Source organism: Theropithecus gelada, chromosome 14 (assembly GCF_003255815.1).
Source record: "Theropithecus gelada isolate Dixy chromosome 14, Tgel_1.0, whole genome shotgun sequence".
Classification (NCBI taxonomy): domain Eukaryota; kingdom Metazoa; phylum Chordata; class Mammalia; order Primates; family Cercopithecidae; genus Theropithecus; species Theropithecus gelada.
This window is the reverse complement of record NC_037682.1, coordinates 100,055,399-100,071,495: the sequence shown is the minus strand read 5'-3', so window position 1 is coordinate 100,071,495 and position 16,097 is coordinate 100,055,399. Positions and strand designations below refer to the sequence as shown.

Sequence of the window (16,097 nt, the reverse complement as noted above, 5' to 3'; positions counted from 1 at the left end):
ACACTTCTTTTTTTTTATTATTTTAAAAAATTTGGGGGGTTGGGCTCAGTGACTCACACCTGTAATCACAGCACTTTGGGAGGCTAAGGTGGGCAGATCACAAGGTCAGGAGTTCGAGACCAGCCTGGCCAATATGATAAAACCCTGTCTCTACTAAAAATACAAAAATTAGCTGGGCGTGGTGGCACACACCTGTTGTCCCAGCTACTTGGGAGCCTGATGCAGGAGAATTGCTTGAACCCAGGAGGCGGAGGTTGCAGTGAGCTGAGATCACATCACTGCACTCCAGCCTGGGTAACAGAGTGAGACTCCATCTCAAAAAAAAAAAAAAAAAATTGTAGAGACAGGTTGTCCCTATTTTGCCCAGGCTGGTCTTGAACTCCTGGGCTCAAGGGAGTGTCCTGCTTTGGTCTCCTGAAGTGCTGGGATTGCGGCCATAAGCCACCATCCGTGCCCATCCCATATGGATTTATACTCCTAAACCTCTCAAGAATGCTAGGAGGAAGTAGTGTTATGATTACTTTTTTTTTTTTTTTTTTTTTTTTTTTTTTAAGAGATAAGGCCTCGCTCTGTTACCCAGCTGGAGTGCAGTAGTGCAATCATAGCTGACTGCAGCCTTGAACTTCGGGGCTCAAACAATTCTCCCACCTAAGCCTCCCCAGTAGCTGGGACTACAGGCATGTGCCACTGTGCCTGGCTAATTTTTTTATTGTTTGTAGAGATGGGGTCTCACTATGTTGTCCAGGATATTCTTAAACTTCTGGCTTCAAGTGATCCTTCTGCCTTACCCTCCCAAAGTGCTGGGATTATAGGCATGAGCCACCACACCTGGTCCTGATTACCATTTTAAGGAAGAGGTCAGTGAGGCCCAGAAAGGCTAGGTTATTTAGCAAAGATTATATAACACAGAACCAAGATTCACATCCAGATAATTTGATACCAGAGTCTTACTCCATATCACCACTATGCTGTTTCCTAATCAATGAGTGTTTAATTAATACACGAATACAACTTCATAACAGGTGACCCTTTAAAATGGCTACCAATGTAGATCTTAAACACCAAAAAAATGTTTTGATGATCTCGGTAAGGACTACTAACTTCTGTCTAGTTACTCAGCTCATTATCAGTGAATATGTTATTTTATGTGTTCAGATCTTTTAAGACAGGCAGTGCTGCAGGAGGCTGAACTTAAGACTAAGGGTCTGAATACTGGCTCTCACAAGTATTTACTGCTACATGATCTTGAAAATTTCTTTACACATTTTTTAAATTATTAATCAAGATGAGGGTCTCTCTGTAGCCCAGGCTGGTCTCAAACTCCTGGCCTCAAATGATCCTCCTGCCTCAGTCTCCCAAAATGTTGGAATTACAGGCTTGAGCCACTGTACCCGGCCTTGAACAATATTTTAACTTCTTCAGGTCTCAGTTTCTTTATCTCTAAAAGGGGACTAAAAATAGCTGCCACAAATGGCTGTGTCTTTTCTTCTTTCTTTCTTTTTTTTTTTTTTTTTTTTGAGACTGAGTCTTGCTCTTGTCGCCCAGGGTGGAGTGCAATGGCACGATCTCAGCTCACTGCAACCTCTGCCTTTGAGGTTCAAGCAATTCTCCTGCTTCCGCCTCCCAAGTAGCTGGCATTACAGGGGCCAGTCACCACACCCGGCTAATTTTTGTATTTTTGGTAGAGACGGGGTTTTGCCATGTTGGCCAGGCTGGTCTCGAACTCCTGACTTCATGATCCACCTGCCTCGGCCTCCCAAAGTTCTGGGATTATAGGTGTGAGCCACTGCGCCGGGCCTGGCTGTGTCTTTTTAAAGAGAATTAAATAAGAATGTACGAAAAGTACCTGGCACAAATAAAATAGTATATGTTTTCCCTTTACCTCTTCCTCTCTTTCCTTTTTTCACTTTCCTTCCTTCTTTATCTGCTATTAGCCCCTTGATTTTGTAAAATTTCCTTAACTCCTCTAAGATTTATTTCCTCACCTATAAACTGAGTAGGTTAGTTATTTAGTTTCTAAGACCCTTTCCACTCTATAATTCTAATATTCAACAATTTAATAATTTAGTTTTTCCTTGTATCATAAAAATGCAACTTATTGAGGGGTGATTTGAAGTTAGTGTGGTTGATTAAGTTGTGTTTTTTCCCCCAAAAGATCCCATCACATAGATCTTGGTTTAGATGCATCTGAATTATATAGGATGAAAACTTTATTCAGTATGCAAATAGTTTTAATATGTAAATAACAACAATATATATCGCCTGTATCTACTTGTTATCTCCTATTTCAGAAGATTTATGTCTCTTCCCTTTCCTCTATGTAGGTACTACTCAGGAAGTCTGGAGGCTAAGTCAACACATCGTGAAACTCTAGGACTAATTCACACTGCAACAAAGGGGCTGATTAGAGCTTTTGAAGATGGTGGGATAGATTCTGTGATGGAATGGGAAGTGGATGAAGTGCTGAACTGGACAAACACACTGAACTTTGATGAGTAAGTACATGTTGCTATTCTTGGGGAACAAGGGCAGTCATCATATATTTTTCTAACATTTCCTATTTCCGTGTTGAATCTTGGGGCCACAAACAATCTTCAAAGAAAAAAATCCGGAGTATAATTTGTCTAGAAAGAACAGAAGAAAAAATGAGGGGTAAAAAATGACTGATACAAAAATAGTAAACAAAAAATTAGACTTAGGGCTCTTTATTCCTAGACTTTATTCTTATGCCTTAGTCTGCTTTGCTTCTTACTTTGGGATTTAGAAAAAAGGCTAAGAGCATGAAATTAATAATACAAAGGTTTTCTTTCATCTGTATTCCCTAACCTTTCTGTATGAGACACTAAAACGTTATAATTTTTCAGCGCTGTACTGTGGCCCTTGGAAAACATTTTAAAGATTTCTTTTGTAGTGGAAATATTTAATGTAGCCCCATTAAGGAAATGTAATCAAAACCATAATGAGATACCACTTCATACCTACTAGGAGAGCTATAATTAAAAAGACAGATAATAAAACGTGTTTGCAAGAATGTGGAGAAATTGGAACTCTTATACACTGTTAATGGGAATGTGCAATGGTGCAGCCACTTTGGAAAACAATCTGGCAGTTCCTCAAATGGTTAAACACAGAGCTGCCATGTGATCCAGCAGCTCCACTCCTAGATATATACCCAAGAGAAGGGGAAATACACGTCCACACAAAAACCTGTGCATGAATGTTCATAGCAGCATTAGTCATAAATAGCAAAAAAGCAGAAATACTCCAAATGTCCATCACCTGATGAATTGCTAAATGAAATATGGTAGATCTACACAATAGAATATTATTCCACAAAAAAAATAAGTGGCCTGGGCGTGGTGGCTCATGCCTGTAATCCCAGCACTTTGGGAGACCATGGTGGGCAGATTGCTTGAGCCCAGCATTTGAGACTAGCCTGGGTAACATAGCAAGACTCCATCTCTACAAAAAATAAATAATTATCCAGGCCTGGTGGTGCACAACTGTAGTCCCAACTACTCAGGAGGCTGAGGTGGGAGGATCTCTTGAGCCAGGAGATAGATGCTGCAGTGAGTCATGATCACAATACTGCACTCCAGTCTGAGTGACAGAGTGAGACCCTGTCAAAAAAAAAAAAAAAAAGGCCAAGTGTAATGGCTCACGCCTGTAATCCCAGCACTTTTGGAGGCTGAGATGGGAGGATTGATTGAACCCAGGAGTTTGAGACCAGCCTGGGAAACACAGTGAAACCACGCCTCTATTAATAACAGAAAAAAGAAATTAAGTTCTGATATCTGCCATGACATTGATGAATCTGCTAAGTAAAAGAAGCCAATCACAAAGGGTCACACGTTATTTTATTTATATGAAATGTCCAGAACAGGCAAATCTGTAGAGACAGAAAGTAGATTAGTGGTTTCCTGGGGCTGGAGAATTAACTAGGGGGAAGGGGAGGTGGTGGCTATGGGGTGCAGGGTTTCTTTTTGAGGCAATGAAAATGATTGAAAATTCATTGTGGGCCAGGCGTGGTAGCTCACGCCTGTAATCCCAGCACTTTGGGAGGCCGAGGCGGGTGGATAATTTGAGGTCAGGAGTTCAAGACCAGCCTGACCAACATGGTGAACTGCTGTCTCTACTAAAAATACAAAAATTGGTCAGGCGTGGTGGTGGGCGCCTGTAATCCCAGCTACTCGGGAGGCTGAGGCAGGAGAATCGCTTGAACCTGGGAGGCGGAGGTGGCAGTGAGCTGAGATCGCTCCATTGCCCTCCAGCCTAGGCAACAAGAGTGAAACTCCATCTCAAAAAAAAAAAAGAAAAGAAAAGAAAGAAAAGACAAGAAAAGAAAATAAGAAAATTCATTGTGGTGGTGGATGCACAACTCTGCAAATATTATACTAAAAGCCACTGGATATTATACTTCAAATGGGGGAATTGTATGGTATATGAATTATACCTCAATAAAGCTGCTTAAAATGTTCAATATTTACTCAACTACAATAAAGAATGTGGATACTGCATGAATGAAGAGGCAGAAAAATTTAAATGGAGATGGTGTAAATAAAGAAATGTCAGAAAACAGAAGAAATCAGTAAAAATGAGATAGGAAAATGGGGTAGGGAAAATCAAGGTAATGGTCATTGAACAATAGAACATGAAAAAAAGCCAGAGGAAGCAGAGGAGAGAATAATGATGCAAGGAAAGATCAATGAAGAAAAAGGGGGAAGAATGATAAAGGACAAAGGAAAATCAAAACAAGAATAAAAGAAAAAAGAAGATACTGATGAGAAGGATAGATCAGAAAATAATAAGGACAAGATAAAAAATAAAGGACTAAGTATCCATAGTAGATGCTTTAAAATATTTTTAAATAAGAAGAAATTGCTATGATTCAATAACCCCAACATTTTATGCAGACCTGAGTCTTGAGATTCCCTACAGACAGCACGTCTGTAGTTTCTGGGACACTGAACAAATTGCAGATGGTAATAATGATGGAAGAAATGACAGCCAAATAAAGGACCTGGAATGCCTTGCTTTTACTTTTCTTCCTAAGAGTAAAAATTGCTGGATGGAGAAGACAGGGAAGAAAGGGAAAGAGAGGTAGGGGAGGTCCATTTTGAATGAGTTTCCCAGGACTGGATAGAGAATTTTCTCAGGTGAGCTTTTGAAATCCTGCTCTGCCTTTCCCTTGGCTGATTCAAGCTAAGGGCCGGCAAACAAGTACAAAAAATTCATACCAGATATTCTATATTCTGTCATTACTGTAATATAAAAAGAATAAAACCACTGAGTTCAAAGGAAAGAAAAAATAGGCATCTGGGTCCACGTAAGACTTTCCCTGTCATCATTGCTAAGTGATAATAGGTGAAGTCTTAATGGCTTCCCTTTAAAAAACAAAAAACAGCTGGGCGTGGTGGCACACACCTGTAATCCCAGCACTTTGGGAAGCCGAAGCGGGTGGATCATGAGGTCAGGAGATCGAGACCATCCTGGCTAACACAGTGAAACCCCGTTTCTACTAAAAATACAAAAAATTAGCCGGGCGAGGTGGTGGTCGCCTGTAGTCCCAGCTACTCGGGAGGCTGAGGCAGGAGAATGGCGTGAACCCAGGAGGCGGAGCTTGCAGTGAGCCGAGTTCGCACCACTGCACTAAAGCCTGGGGATCTCAGAGCGAGACTCCGTCTCAAAAACAAAAACAAAAAACAAAACAAACAAAAAACAGAATAAACCAGTAAGACTTGAAGCGATTTCTTCATAGCATGTAGGAGTGGGATGGATATACCTAGCTTTCAGATGATAAGAGCAACTGAAAATTTCCATTTAAAAAAATGCAAATACCTTGTTTCCAAGTTATGTATAACTTCTATCAGTTTATTTTCTAAGCTGAGGATACTTGTAATTTTGTACCATCAATGTGAACCTTAGCAAAGTTTTACATTGAGCCTTGAACAACAAACATTTCAGATGAAATTTCAAGTGTGATTATCTGGGTATATTTCAGTAGCACTACTTGGCCACAAACACTGATTATCTCAGTAAGACTAAACTTTGCAAAGGCCTTCCCCTAGCTAACTGCAGACATTAGGCATTAGTCCCTTCTTTCCAGCGCATTTATGGTCTCCACAGTCTACTTCCCCGTTTGACCTTTGTAGACTTCTAGATAGTTGTAACTGGCTTGGGGTGACATCTTGTTTGATGAAAATTTAAAAGTCTGACATTTGTCCCTTCTAGAGAATTGGTAACCCTTAATTCCTTGGAAAGTATCCTTTAAAGTCTATGGACATTTTTCTATAGTTGGACAATTAGAATGGCATAGATGCCTTGAACACTGATATTTAGTGATAACAGCCAGTTTCTCCCCAAAGGCTTTTGTGCTAGTGTGTTACGACAGACCGATGCTCTCCTGAGATGAAGCCATGTCCATCTTCAGATGTGTACTGCAACTATTAACCGAACATTATTATTATCATTTGGAAGAATGGATAGAGCCAGTTTCACTTGTGGACTCAAACACACTAATGAGTACTGTTGCAAATTCCTGTATCCAGAGCTATGTTACTGCAGATGTTTAGAAACTAGAACAGTCCTCACATCACCATCACGGAGTTATGCACAATGCCACAGGACAGCTACCGTGGCTCTTGCTGGCATTCATGCATTCATCCTAATGGATATTCAGATGGTCCTCTTCCAGGATCATCATGTTTTTCAAACAGCAAGTGAATTGTGACATACCTATTAAGCAATCACCAGCTAGAAAATACTAAGTAATTTCCTGATATTCTGTTGGTGAGAGCTCTGTGCCTATGTCTGTTATGGATAGTATCTATATCTGAAGCTGCTCCTTTGATTTCTAAGATATGTAGTTTTGTGACCTCTCTGGCTAGGGACTTTTTCTGAGCTCTTAAAGTGTTAAATTTGTAATTTAACAAAGGGATTCATTGTAGAGTCCACACACACTTGATTCTGTAACTATTTTCTAAAAATTTCTACAAATTTCTTAGTGAGAAAGATCAGCTGTGTGATATAAACAGCATGGTAATGCTATCATCAGACTTGCTTCTCTGTCTGTAAAACTTAGATTTTTGTAAAACTTAGATTTCTTATCAATTACTGCTGGTATGTTCTTTATGTGAAGTTCTTTTTAAAATAATGGAATAAAAGTCATGTGCTAATCTTGGATAAAGTAGGGACAGTGATGGGCCTAGCTATGGTATGTGTTTGTGCCCCAGATTGTCAGGGCTCAGCATACTATCGATCAAGGTCTTTTATCTTGGTTTCTTGAACGTGGTGGCATGAAAGTCTTTTCTGTGTATAAATCCAAGCAAGCAGGGTGAGTCTTTATAGTGCTCCTGAGCAACCACTGAAAGCTCAAAGTCTGCTAAAATTTAAGGTCAAACCAAACTGAATTGCCTACTGAGAGATTGTGGAAGGAGTTTATACCACCTGCTCTTGTCCTGCATCCTTTCATTTAAGTCACCCGGCAGTATCCTATTTAAGGCCATTGAAGGAAGTTCGCAGAGCACCAAGGGGTAGCAGTAGTGAGAAGGAGCCAAATTCAGACACATCTGATTGTAATTAAATACTGTTGGACAGGCCAGGTGCAGTGGCTCACGTCTATAATCCCAGCACTTTGAGAGGCCAAGGTAGGTGGATCACTTGAGCCCAAGAGTTGAAGACCAGCCTGGTCAAAATACCGAGACCCCATCTGTACAAAAAATTAAAAAGTTAGCCAGGTGTGGTGGCATGCACCTGTGGTCCCATCTATTCAGGAGGCTGAAGCGGGAGGATCACTTGAGCCCATGAGTTTAAGACTGCAGTGACCCATGATGGCACCAGTGCACTACAGCCTGGGAGACAGAGTGAGACCTTGTCTCTATAAAAAGAAGTATTAAATACTGTTGGAAGTATATACCTTCCTACTGCAAAAAACTTCAGGAGCCCAGGGTTGACAGAAGTAAAAAGAATTCAAATGGAATAAATAATTAGAAAATCACAGTGTCACTTTGGGAGGCCAAGGCAGGTAGATCACCGGAGGTCAGGAGTTCGAGACCACCCTGGCCAACATGGTGAAAACCGGTCTCTACTAAAAATACAAAAATTAGCCGGGCGTGGTGGCAGGCGCCTGTAATCCCAGCTATTGGGAGGCTGAGGCAGGAGAATTGCTTGAACCCGGGAGGCGGAGGTTGCAGTGAGCCGAGATCACGCCATCGCACTCCAGCCTAGGGGACAAGAGCGAGATTTCATCTCAAAAAAAAAAAAAACACAAAGAAAAAGAAAAGAAAATCACAGTGTTTTCTGAATTACATGACAACTTTTTTTGCTTCTTTTTTTGAGATCTCGCTCTGTCACCCAGGCTGGAGTGCAGTGGCGCCATCTCAGCTCACTGCAAGTTCCACCTTCCAGGTTTTAGGCCGTTCTCCTGCCTCAGCCTCCCGAGTAGCTGAAACTACAGGCGTGCACCACCATGCCTGGCTAATTTTTTGTATTTTTAGTAGAGATGGGGTTTTACCATGTTAGCCAGGGTGGTCTCGATATCCTGACCTCGTGATCCACCTGCCTCGGCCTCCCAGAGTGCTGGGATTACAGGCATGAGTCACCGCACCGGGCCAATTACATGACGATTCTAATTCTCCACCTCTCTGTGCTAGCTCCTTTTCAGCACCTACTGTAACCAAATCCTGACCTGATTTTTTGATTAAAGTGGGTGCAGTTGTAAAGGCAGCTTAGGAAAGTGGAATATGGAGCCTAAGGTGAAGTAAGTCTTAGGAAACCTGCCTCTTGGTGTTTTCCATCATCCTCACAGAAGGTCGTACCTTGTTCTTCCCTATTCCACCTCTTCTCAGGCAACCCTGTTCTCTCTATTTTCAGTCTCTGTTCAGGAGCTAAGGTGACAGCTGCATTTACCCTACCTGAATGTATCTCTTACGTGTTCTGGACACTGAAAAGACAGCACTGCTGTTCTAATGAGCTCAGAAACTAGACACTTTAAATTTCCCTTCATATATCAGAGACAGTGGATCTGGCAATCCAGAACCAAGGAGAAAGTTTTTGTTGTTGTCTCCAGGAGAGTCTTCTGCCCATGCTTTAAATTTAGATGTTATTAATTAACATCTTCGTAAACACTCAGCTGAGGACATGATTTTGCAGGAATTCATAGGATAAAATGAGGAGGCATGCTAGAGGGAGGTGAAAGAACACTAAGTATGGCAGATGGTGGGCACCATTTTTATACCTCCTTCAACTCCTTGTCCTGAAGGTTCTTAGCTGGATGTGAGCTACTAGGAGGTGGGAAAGTCATGAGAATTACACATGGAGGCTAGTGAACATGCCATCATTAATTTAAGATTTCTCAAAAGAATTTTAGACGTAGTCTAAGTATGTACTAATGAATCGGTTTAATTTAATGAATGCTCACATAATGTGCTTAGGTACATTGCCAGCTGGAAGGAAATTGCTACAAGCAACTCTTCGGCTAATTTCAAAGGTAGGTGATTTTTAGCAGTACCTTATAGGAAATTCTTGTGAACAAAAAATGCATTCCACACACGTATTTCTAGGCATTTAACCTTTCAGTAATCTGCATAGTATATAAATTTAGATGCATTTCTCAAGTCATTTGTACCTTTGTATGTAAGATTGCTATTTGGGAATAGAGGGAAATGTCCTATATTATTTAAGGTTGAATAAAATGATTTTAAAAATATGAATCCTTTTTTTTTTTTGAGACGGAGTCTCACTCTGTCGCCGAGGCTGGAGTGCAGTGGTGCAATCTCGGCTCACTGCAAGCTCCGCCTCCCGGGTTCATGCCATTCTCCTGCCTCAGCCTGACTGCAGGTGCCCACCATCACGCCCAGCTAATTTTTTGTATTTTTAGTAGAGATGGGGTTTCACCATGTTAGCTAGAACAGTCTTGATCTCCTGACCTTGTGATCTGACTGCCTCGGCCTCCCAAAGTGCTGGGATTACAGGCGAGAGCCACTGCACGTGGCCAAAATATGAATCCTATTGTAAAAGTTACTAGTCAGGCACGGTGGCTCACACCTGTAATCCCAGCACTTTGGGAGGCTGAGGCAGACGACTCACTTGAGGTCAGGAGTTCGAGACCAGCCTGGCCAACATGGTGAAACCCTGACTCTACTAAAAATACAAAAATTAGCTGGGCATGGTGGCAGATGCCTGTAATCTCAGATACTCTGGAGGCTGTGGTAAGAGAATTGTTTGAACAGGGAGGTGGAGGTTGCGGTGAGCCAAGATTGCACCACTAAACTCCAGCCTGGGTAACAGAGGGAAAAAAAAAAAAAAAAAACAGTTACTTATAGTTTTAGTAATGATTTTTCATGAGCAGACTTCATTTGGTAAAATAAGTGCCTCAAAATGTTGAAAATAGTTTTTAGATTCTAGGCCACTATTGTTCTGCCAGTAGTTAGCAGTACTGAAATGCTGAAAGTGAAAGCCAGCATGTTGAAGAAGAGTGTCATCAGACCCCAGAAACGCCAATAATTTTAACATAGCCAAAGCTTAATGATGGTGTATGAGTTCTGTCCTAGTAGCAGATAGGAGAAGCAGTAAAGCAAAGAGGTTAGGATTGTGGAGTTTTTTGTTTGTTTGTTTGTTTTTGTTTTTGTTTTGAGACAGGGTCTCACTCTGTTGCCCAGGCTGGAGTGCAGTGGCCCAGATCTCAGTTCACTGCAGCCTCTGCCTCCCAGGCTCAAACGATTCTCCCACTGCAGCCTCCTGGGTAGCTGGGACCATAGGCACACACCACCATGCCCAGCTAATTTTTGTATTTTTGTCAAGATGGGATTTTGCCATGTTGCCCAGGCTGGTCTTGAACTCTTGGACTCATGTGATCTGCTCATCTTGGCTTCCCAAAGGATTGTGGAGTCTTGATTCAGAGTGCCTGGGTTTGATTTTTGGCTCCACTCTTTACTGGCTGTATGATCTTGGGCAAGTTACTAGCTCAGTTTCCTCATCGGTAAAATAATAACAGTAGTACCTGGCACATAGGTTGTGAGAAAATGAGATAATCATGCTCAGAGCTTAGAATAGTCCCTATCTCATAATGCATACTCCATAACTATGAGCTATCCTTAGTATTTACCAGTCCACCTATTTCCAGCTCATTGCCACCCACTCAGCCCAAGTTGCCTTCATCCCTCTACAGGCTTCTGCAATAGCCTCCAAACCAGTGCCTCTCCATTCCCTTCCTGCACAGTAGATAGTGATCTTTTACATATTTAAATCAGCACAGAGACCCAGCACAGTGGCTCATGCCTATAATCCCAGCACTTTGGGAGGCCAAGTTTGGAGGATTGCTTGAGGCAAAGAGTTCAAGACCAGCCTGGGCAACAGAGAGAGACTCTCACTCTACAAAAAATAGAATGTCAGCAGGGCATGGTGGCATGCATCTGTAGTCCTTGCTACTTGGGAAGCTGAGGCGGGAGAATCATTTGGGCCCAGGAGGTGGAGGCTGTGTGATTGTGCCACTGCACTCCAGCCTAGACAACAGAGTGAGACCTTGTCTCAAAAAAAAAAAAAAAAAGGAAACAATATAATATAAATTACTGAGTTAAAAGAAATTACTCTGAAAAGAAGGAAAGATATAGGATGGTAGTTGAAAGGAGCACAAGAGCAAGTGAAAATTATTTTAAGTAGTGGAGATTTACATAACTGCAGTCAGTGAAGGTGATACGTTGAAGATGTTGGCATTAGAGAAGAGGAGAATGTGTGTCACTTCTTCAAGAAGCAAGAGAAGATTTAGAAACATGAGCTCTTGAGAGGAAAAGGGCATCTCTCCCTTTGTGAATAAAGAAGTTAGCTAATAGTTAATTACAGAGCACCAACTAAATGCCAGATGCTCTAAGTTCTTTACATGCACTGTCACATTTAATTCTTGCAGGAATATGATGAAGCAGGTGCAGTTATTATCCCCATTTTACAGATGAGAACACTAAGACTTAGGTTAAATAATTTGTCCCAAATTACACAGTTAGTTACTAGTAGATCAGACCTAAAACCCAGGTCCTGCAGAGCCTTTTGTAGGGATGGACAGTGATATGTGGGAGTGAAAGTGGGATGAACTCAGAAATTTGGAGCATTTCTGGTTTCAGGTGAAGATATTTGCTTTAAGAGTGATGAAAAGGAATGTGGAACAGACTGACACACAGTAGCATTTTGAATGAACATCTTATTATATCTGGTATCTTTCTAATCATTTGTCACTTCTCTTTAGGATTCAGGTTTGATGAAGCAAAGAAAAACATATATGACTATGGAGGAGATATATCAAAAATGCAAATGGGAACACCAGATCATACTTATTTTGAAAATGTTTATCAAGAACCAAATGTAACTAGATTAACGCCTGATTCTACTTATGGACTATAAAGTACTTTATTTCTATTCTGAGTTATAGACCTTTGAGCCCTCCATCCATCAGTTATAGTCAAGGGATAGTGTATTCTGACTGGAATAACTTGTGTATATATTCTGGGCACAGAATCTAGCTCAGTTAAGTAAGGAAAATTGAGCAGAAATAGAACACTGGACTGAATACAATGATCATGGCAAATATAGAAATTGTTCCTAGTATTCTGAGAAACTGTAGTATTCTAACAGTTACACTTAAGTAAAGAGACTACATTTAGGTGCAAGAAGCTTCAGACTGATTATTTTGCATGTTTACTTGAGGCATTTAGTGCAATCACGGAAGGCAGAGCTTTCGGTCCCTTTATCCCATATCCAAGTGTGCCTTGCTTCTTCCCCCATCTCTCACTTTTATCCTCTCATTACTCCGTTTTTTTTCTTCACTGAACTTTTTTCTTTCTTCCTCTTGATTCTCTGTCTGCTTACTCATTATAGTTGTCTTTGCAATTCTGTTTCTCTCATACTTAGTTACTGCCTATTTTATGTCATAGTTATTTCTTTCGTTTCTTTTGTAATGTTGTTTATCTTTCCTTGTTTACATTTTTCTCTTTACTTGCTTTCATCAATGTTGCGCTTTCCTTTTTTCATTTTCCTTTCTAGATCATTCCCCTAATCTCAGTTTTTTGGGGCCTACGATTTGCCTTCACTACTCTGCATGCAATACAATTCTTTGGATTCCCGTTCCCTTTCTTCCAGGTTAGAGCAATGAATTAGTTTTTTATCACTGCATAATAAATTACCCCAAGACAGCAGCTTAAAGCACCAAAAGTTTTTATCTCGTTCAGTTTCTGAGGGTTAGGAAACTGGGAGTGGTTTAGTTGGGTGGCTCTGGCTTGAAGTCTCTCAGGAGGTTGCAATAAAGATTTTGGCCAGGGCTGCAGTCAGCTGAAAGCTTGACTGGGTTGGGGAATCTGCCTACAAGACGGCACACGTGAACAGTTGTTGGCAGGAGGCCTCAATTCCTTGATACATAGACCTCCCCATAGGATAGCTTGAGTGCCCTCATAACATGGCTGAGCAAGCAACCTGAGAGAGAGAGAGAGAGAGCAAGGAGGAAGCCACAATGCCTTTTAAGACCTAGACTCAGAGGCCACACACCATCCCTTCTGCCCTATTCTATTAATTAGAAATGCATCAAGTCCAGCCTATACTTATGGAGAGGGGAATTAAGCTCTATCTCTTAAAAGGAAAACTATCACAAAATTTGTGAATACATTTAAAATCAACACAAAGAGAAAAGGAACAATCTTATTGGTTCCTTTCAAAGGAAACCATAAGACATTGGTACAGATAGTTTATTTAGGAGATGATCCCAGAAAACACAAATTAGAAATTAGAGAATTAGAAATTAGAGAAACGGAAGGGAGAAAAGCCAAAAAACATTTGTGTTAAGAATGGGTTATTGCTGTGGGTATCCAGGCCTCAGTTTGCTAGGAATGCTCTGAGGAACCATACAGAATGCACTTCAGAATTGTCCTGCTAGTGGACGGAGAAACCAGGTATGTATCTACCAGCATGAGGAGCCAAACATGACCAGGCAGCAATCATAGCTTTAGGTTCAGTGGAATCCTTATTGTGACCTCCAGGGGAGCCATTCCCTCACTGGATACAGGGAGGATAACATGTAACCAGTGGCTACATGGACTCAGTTCTGCTGAGTTTCAACTTGTAGGAACAAGAAGCACAAATTCCCAAGGGATCACTGAGAGTAGTGGTGAGAGGGGCCAACCTTATTTCCATCCCTTGGTTCTTGGACCCATATGTCATAACCCTATTTAAGTTATTTAGACAGAGCACCATATAATGGCCCTTGGTTCAATGTATATATCACATCCTGGAGGAAAATGCTCCAACCTAGCTGCATGTCCTACTCAAGCTAGAACCTTAGGTTACTCTTTAACAGGCCAATTTAACACTCTAATAGTTTCTGGATTGTGTGGCATATGATAGGACTAGTGTTTTCCATGGTCATATACTCATTTTTAAAATTTCTTTACTGTAAAATTGGTCCCTTGGTCAGAAAGCACATAATAGTAAATCATGCATTTTATAGGTCCTTAGATAGTGGTTCTGATAGAGCCACCATGGTCAAGAAAGGCAAATCCATACCTGGACCAAGTAGCAATCCTTGTTAGGAATGAATTGCTGCAATGTCCAAATAAGAATGGGTCTGTTATAATCATGTTGCCACCAAATAACTGATTGGTCTTTTCAAATGATGGTGCCATATCAAGGCCAAGTGTCATTCAGCAGTGGAAGCAGCTAGATTAGTTTTTCTGAGAAAAGGCCCATGATTTTGGGCCCTTGGCTTCCATCCATGCCATCATGACTCTTCTGTACATGAGCTAATTGCATAAGGACTAGGGTGGCCAAGAGCATGTTGGCTGGCCCTCAGTGCCAAAGTCACCTTATCCATCTGGTGGTTCAGTGTGTCTTCTGTAGTGGATGCTCTCTGGTAAGCATAAAAGTGATAAGTGAAGATCCACACCTTATAAGTCAATCGTTATGACATTTCCCAGATTTCCTTGTCTCTGATCTGATTTTGCCCTTTCCGAGTTAAGTACCTGACCAATGAGTCAAACTGTTGGCCACTGCCCAAGAATCCATGTATATCTCTCCTTAAGGCTACTTCTTGCTCAATAAGAAGTGAATGACCAAGTATAGTGCTCAAAGCTTTGCCCACTAGGATTTTCCCTTACCACTGTTCTTTAGGGCTATACCTAAGTGGGGCTGTAGTAAGGCATCAATCCAGTTTTAGCTTGAGCCAACTCATTCATGAACAAGGCCCAAGTTCATAGGGAACTTCTCTACCTTGAGTGATGTACCATAGTATACCATAGTCAGTATCATCAGTGTGGGCTGAGAGAGAAGCATTTGGGCAACTGAATTAGGTGACGTTGAGATGAGGGCTCTTGCTGTGTATGTGCTTTTCAAATCTGCTGGATAATTCCCAAATGTCTCATGTAATGGGTATCTACTGTGTCTGCTAGATCTGACCATTCACAGCAAATAACCTTCCCCCATGAAATCTGTCAGATATTATCCCTTTTTGAGAAACTATATCCATGACTATTTACTCTCCAAGACATTCCATGTAACATTTATCACCAAGCCCTGCTTAAGGAGTAAGAAAGTAAAGCAGCTGGCCTGTGCTCCCTTCACCTTGTCAAGGGAACTTCTAGGTATATCTAATGTTATTTGTCCTTGTGTAGAAGTTCCTTAGCAGGCTGACCCTGAGTAAGGGTTACTTAAATAAATCCAGGAGCTATGGATTTCTGAGGCATGGCTTCCTGAAGAATGTTATTTAACCTATATGATTCCATGGGGTATCAAATTGAGACATTTTGTGATTTAAATATCCCTGCTCTGTGTAATGCAAACCCACAAAACCTTTACTGGAGACCTAATCTGTTATTCTAGGCCAGATAACCCATGTTCAGTGTGGCTGAAGCTCCACAGTCCAGCTGTCCCAGACCTTTCTCTGCCTTTTCTGAGCCTCAATTCCCTGTATCATTGAAATTATTTGTAAAACTTCATACTGAATGAAATCTTTATGTGAGTCTGACATGACAATCCAATCTTTTGTTAGTTCACATACTAATATCATCACGTAAATACCTGCTGAATTCATGTATTTCATCTGTGCTGTCACAAACATAGACCATGCT

At 41.1% G+C, this 16,097-nt stretch overlaps 1 protein-coding gene across 1 annotated transcript in view; it reads left to right on the top strand.

Annotated features, from left to right (window-relative positions):
• C14H11orf65 (chromosome 14 C11orf65 homolog) overlaps positions 1 to 12,408 on the top strand; it is a 74,873-nt gene extending 62,465 nt beyond the window's left edge. Inside the window, exons 7-9 of the mRNA XM_025357033.1 lie at positions 2,325 to 2,495; positions 9,432 to 9,487; positions 12,236 to 12,408. Of these exons, the coding sequence (XP_025212818.1) occupies positions 2,325 to 2,495; positions 9,432 to 9,487; positions 12,236 to 12,390 (382 nt within the window). The 3' untranslated portion in view covers positions 12,391 to 12,408. The remainder of the gene's footprint in view (positions 1 to 2,324; positions 2,496 to 9,431; positions 9,488 to 12,235) is intronic.
• The last annotated feature ends 3,689 nt before the right edge of the window (positions 12,409 to 16,097 follow it).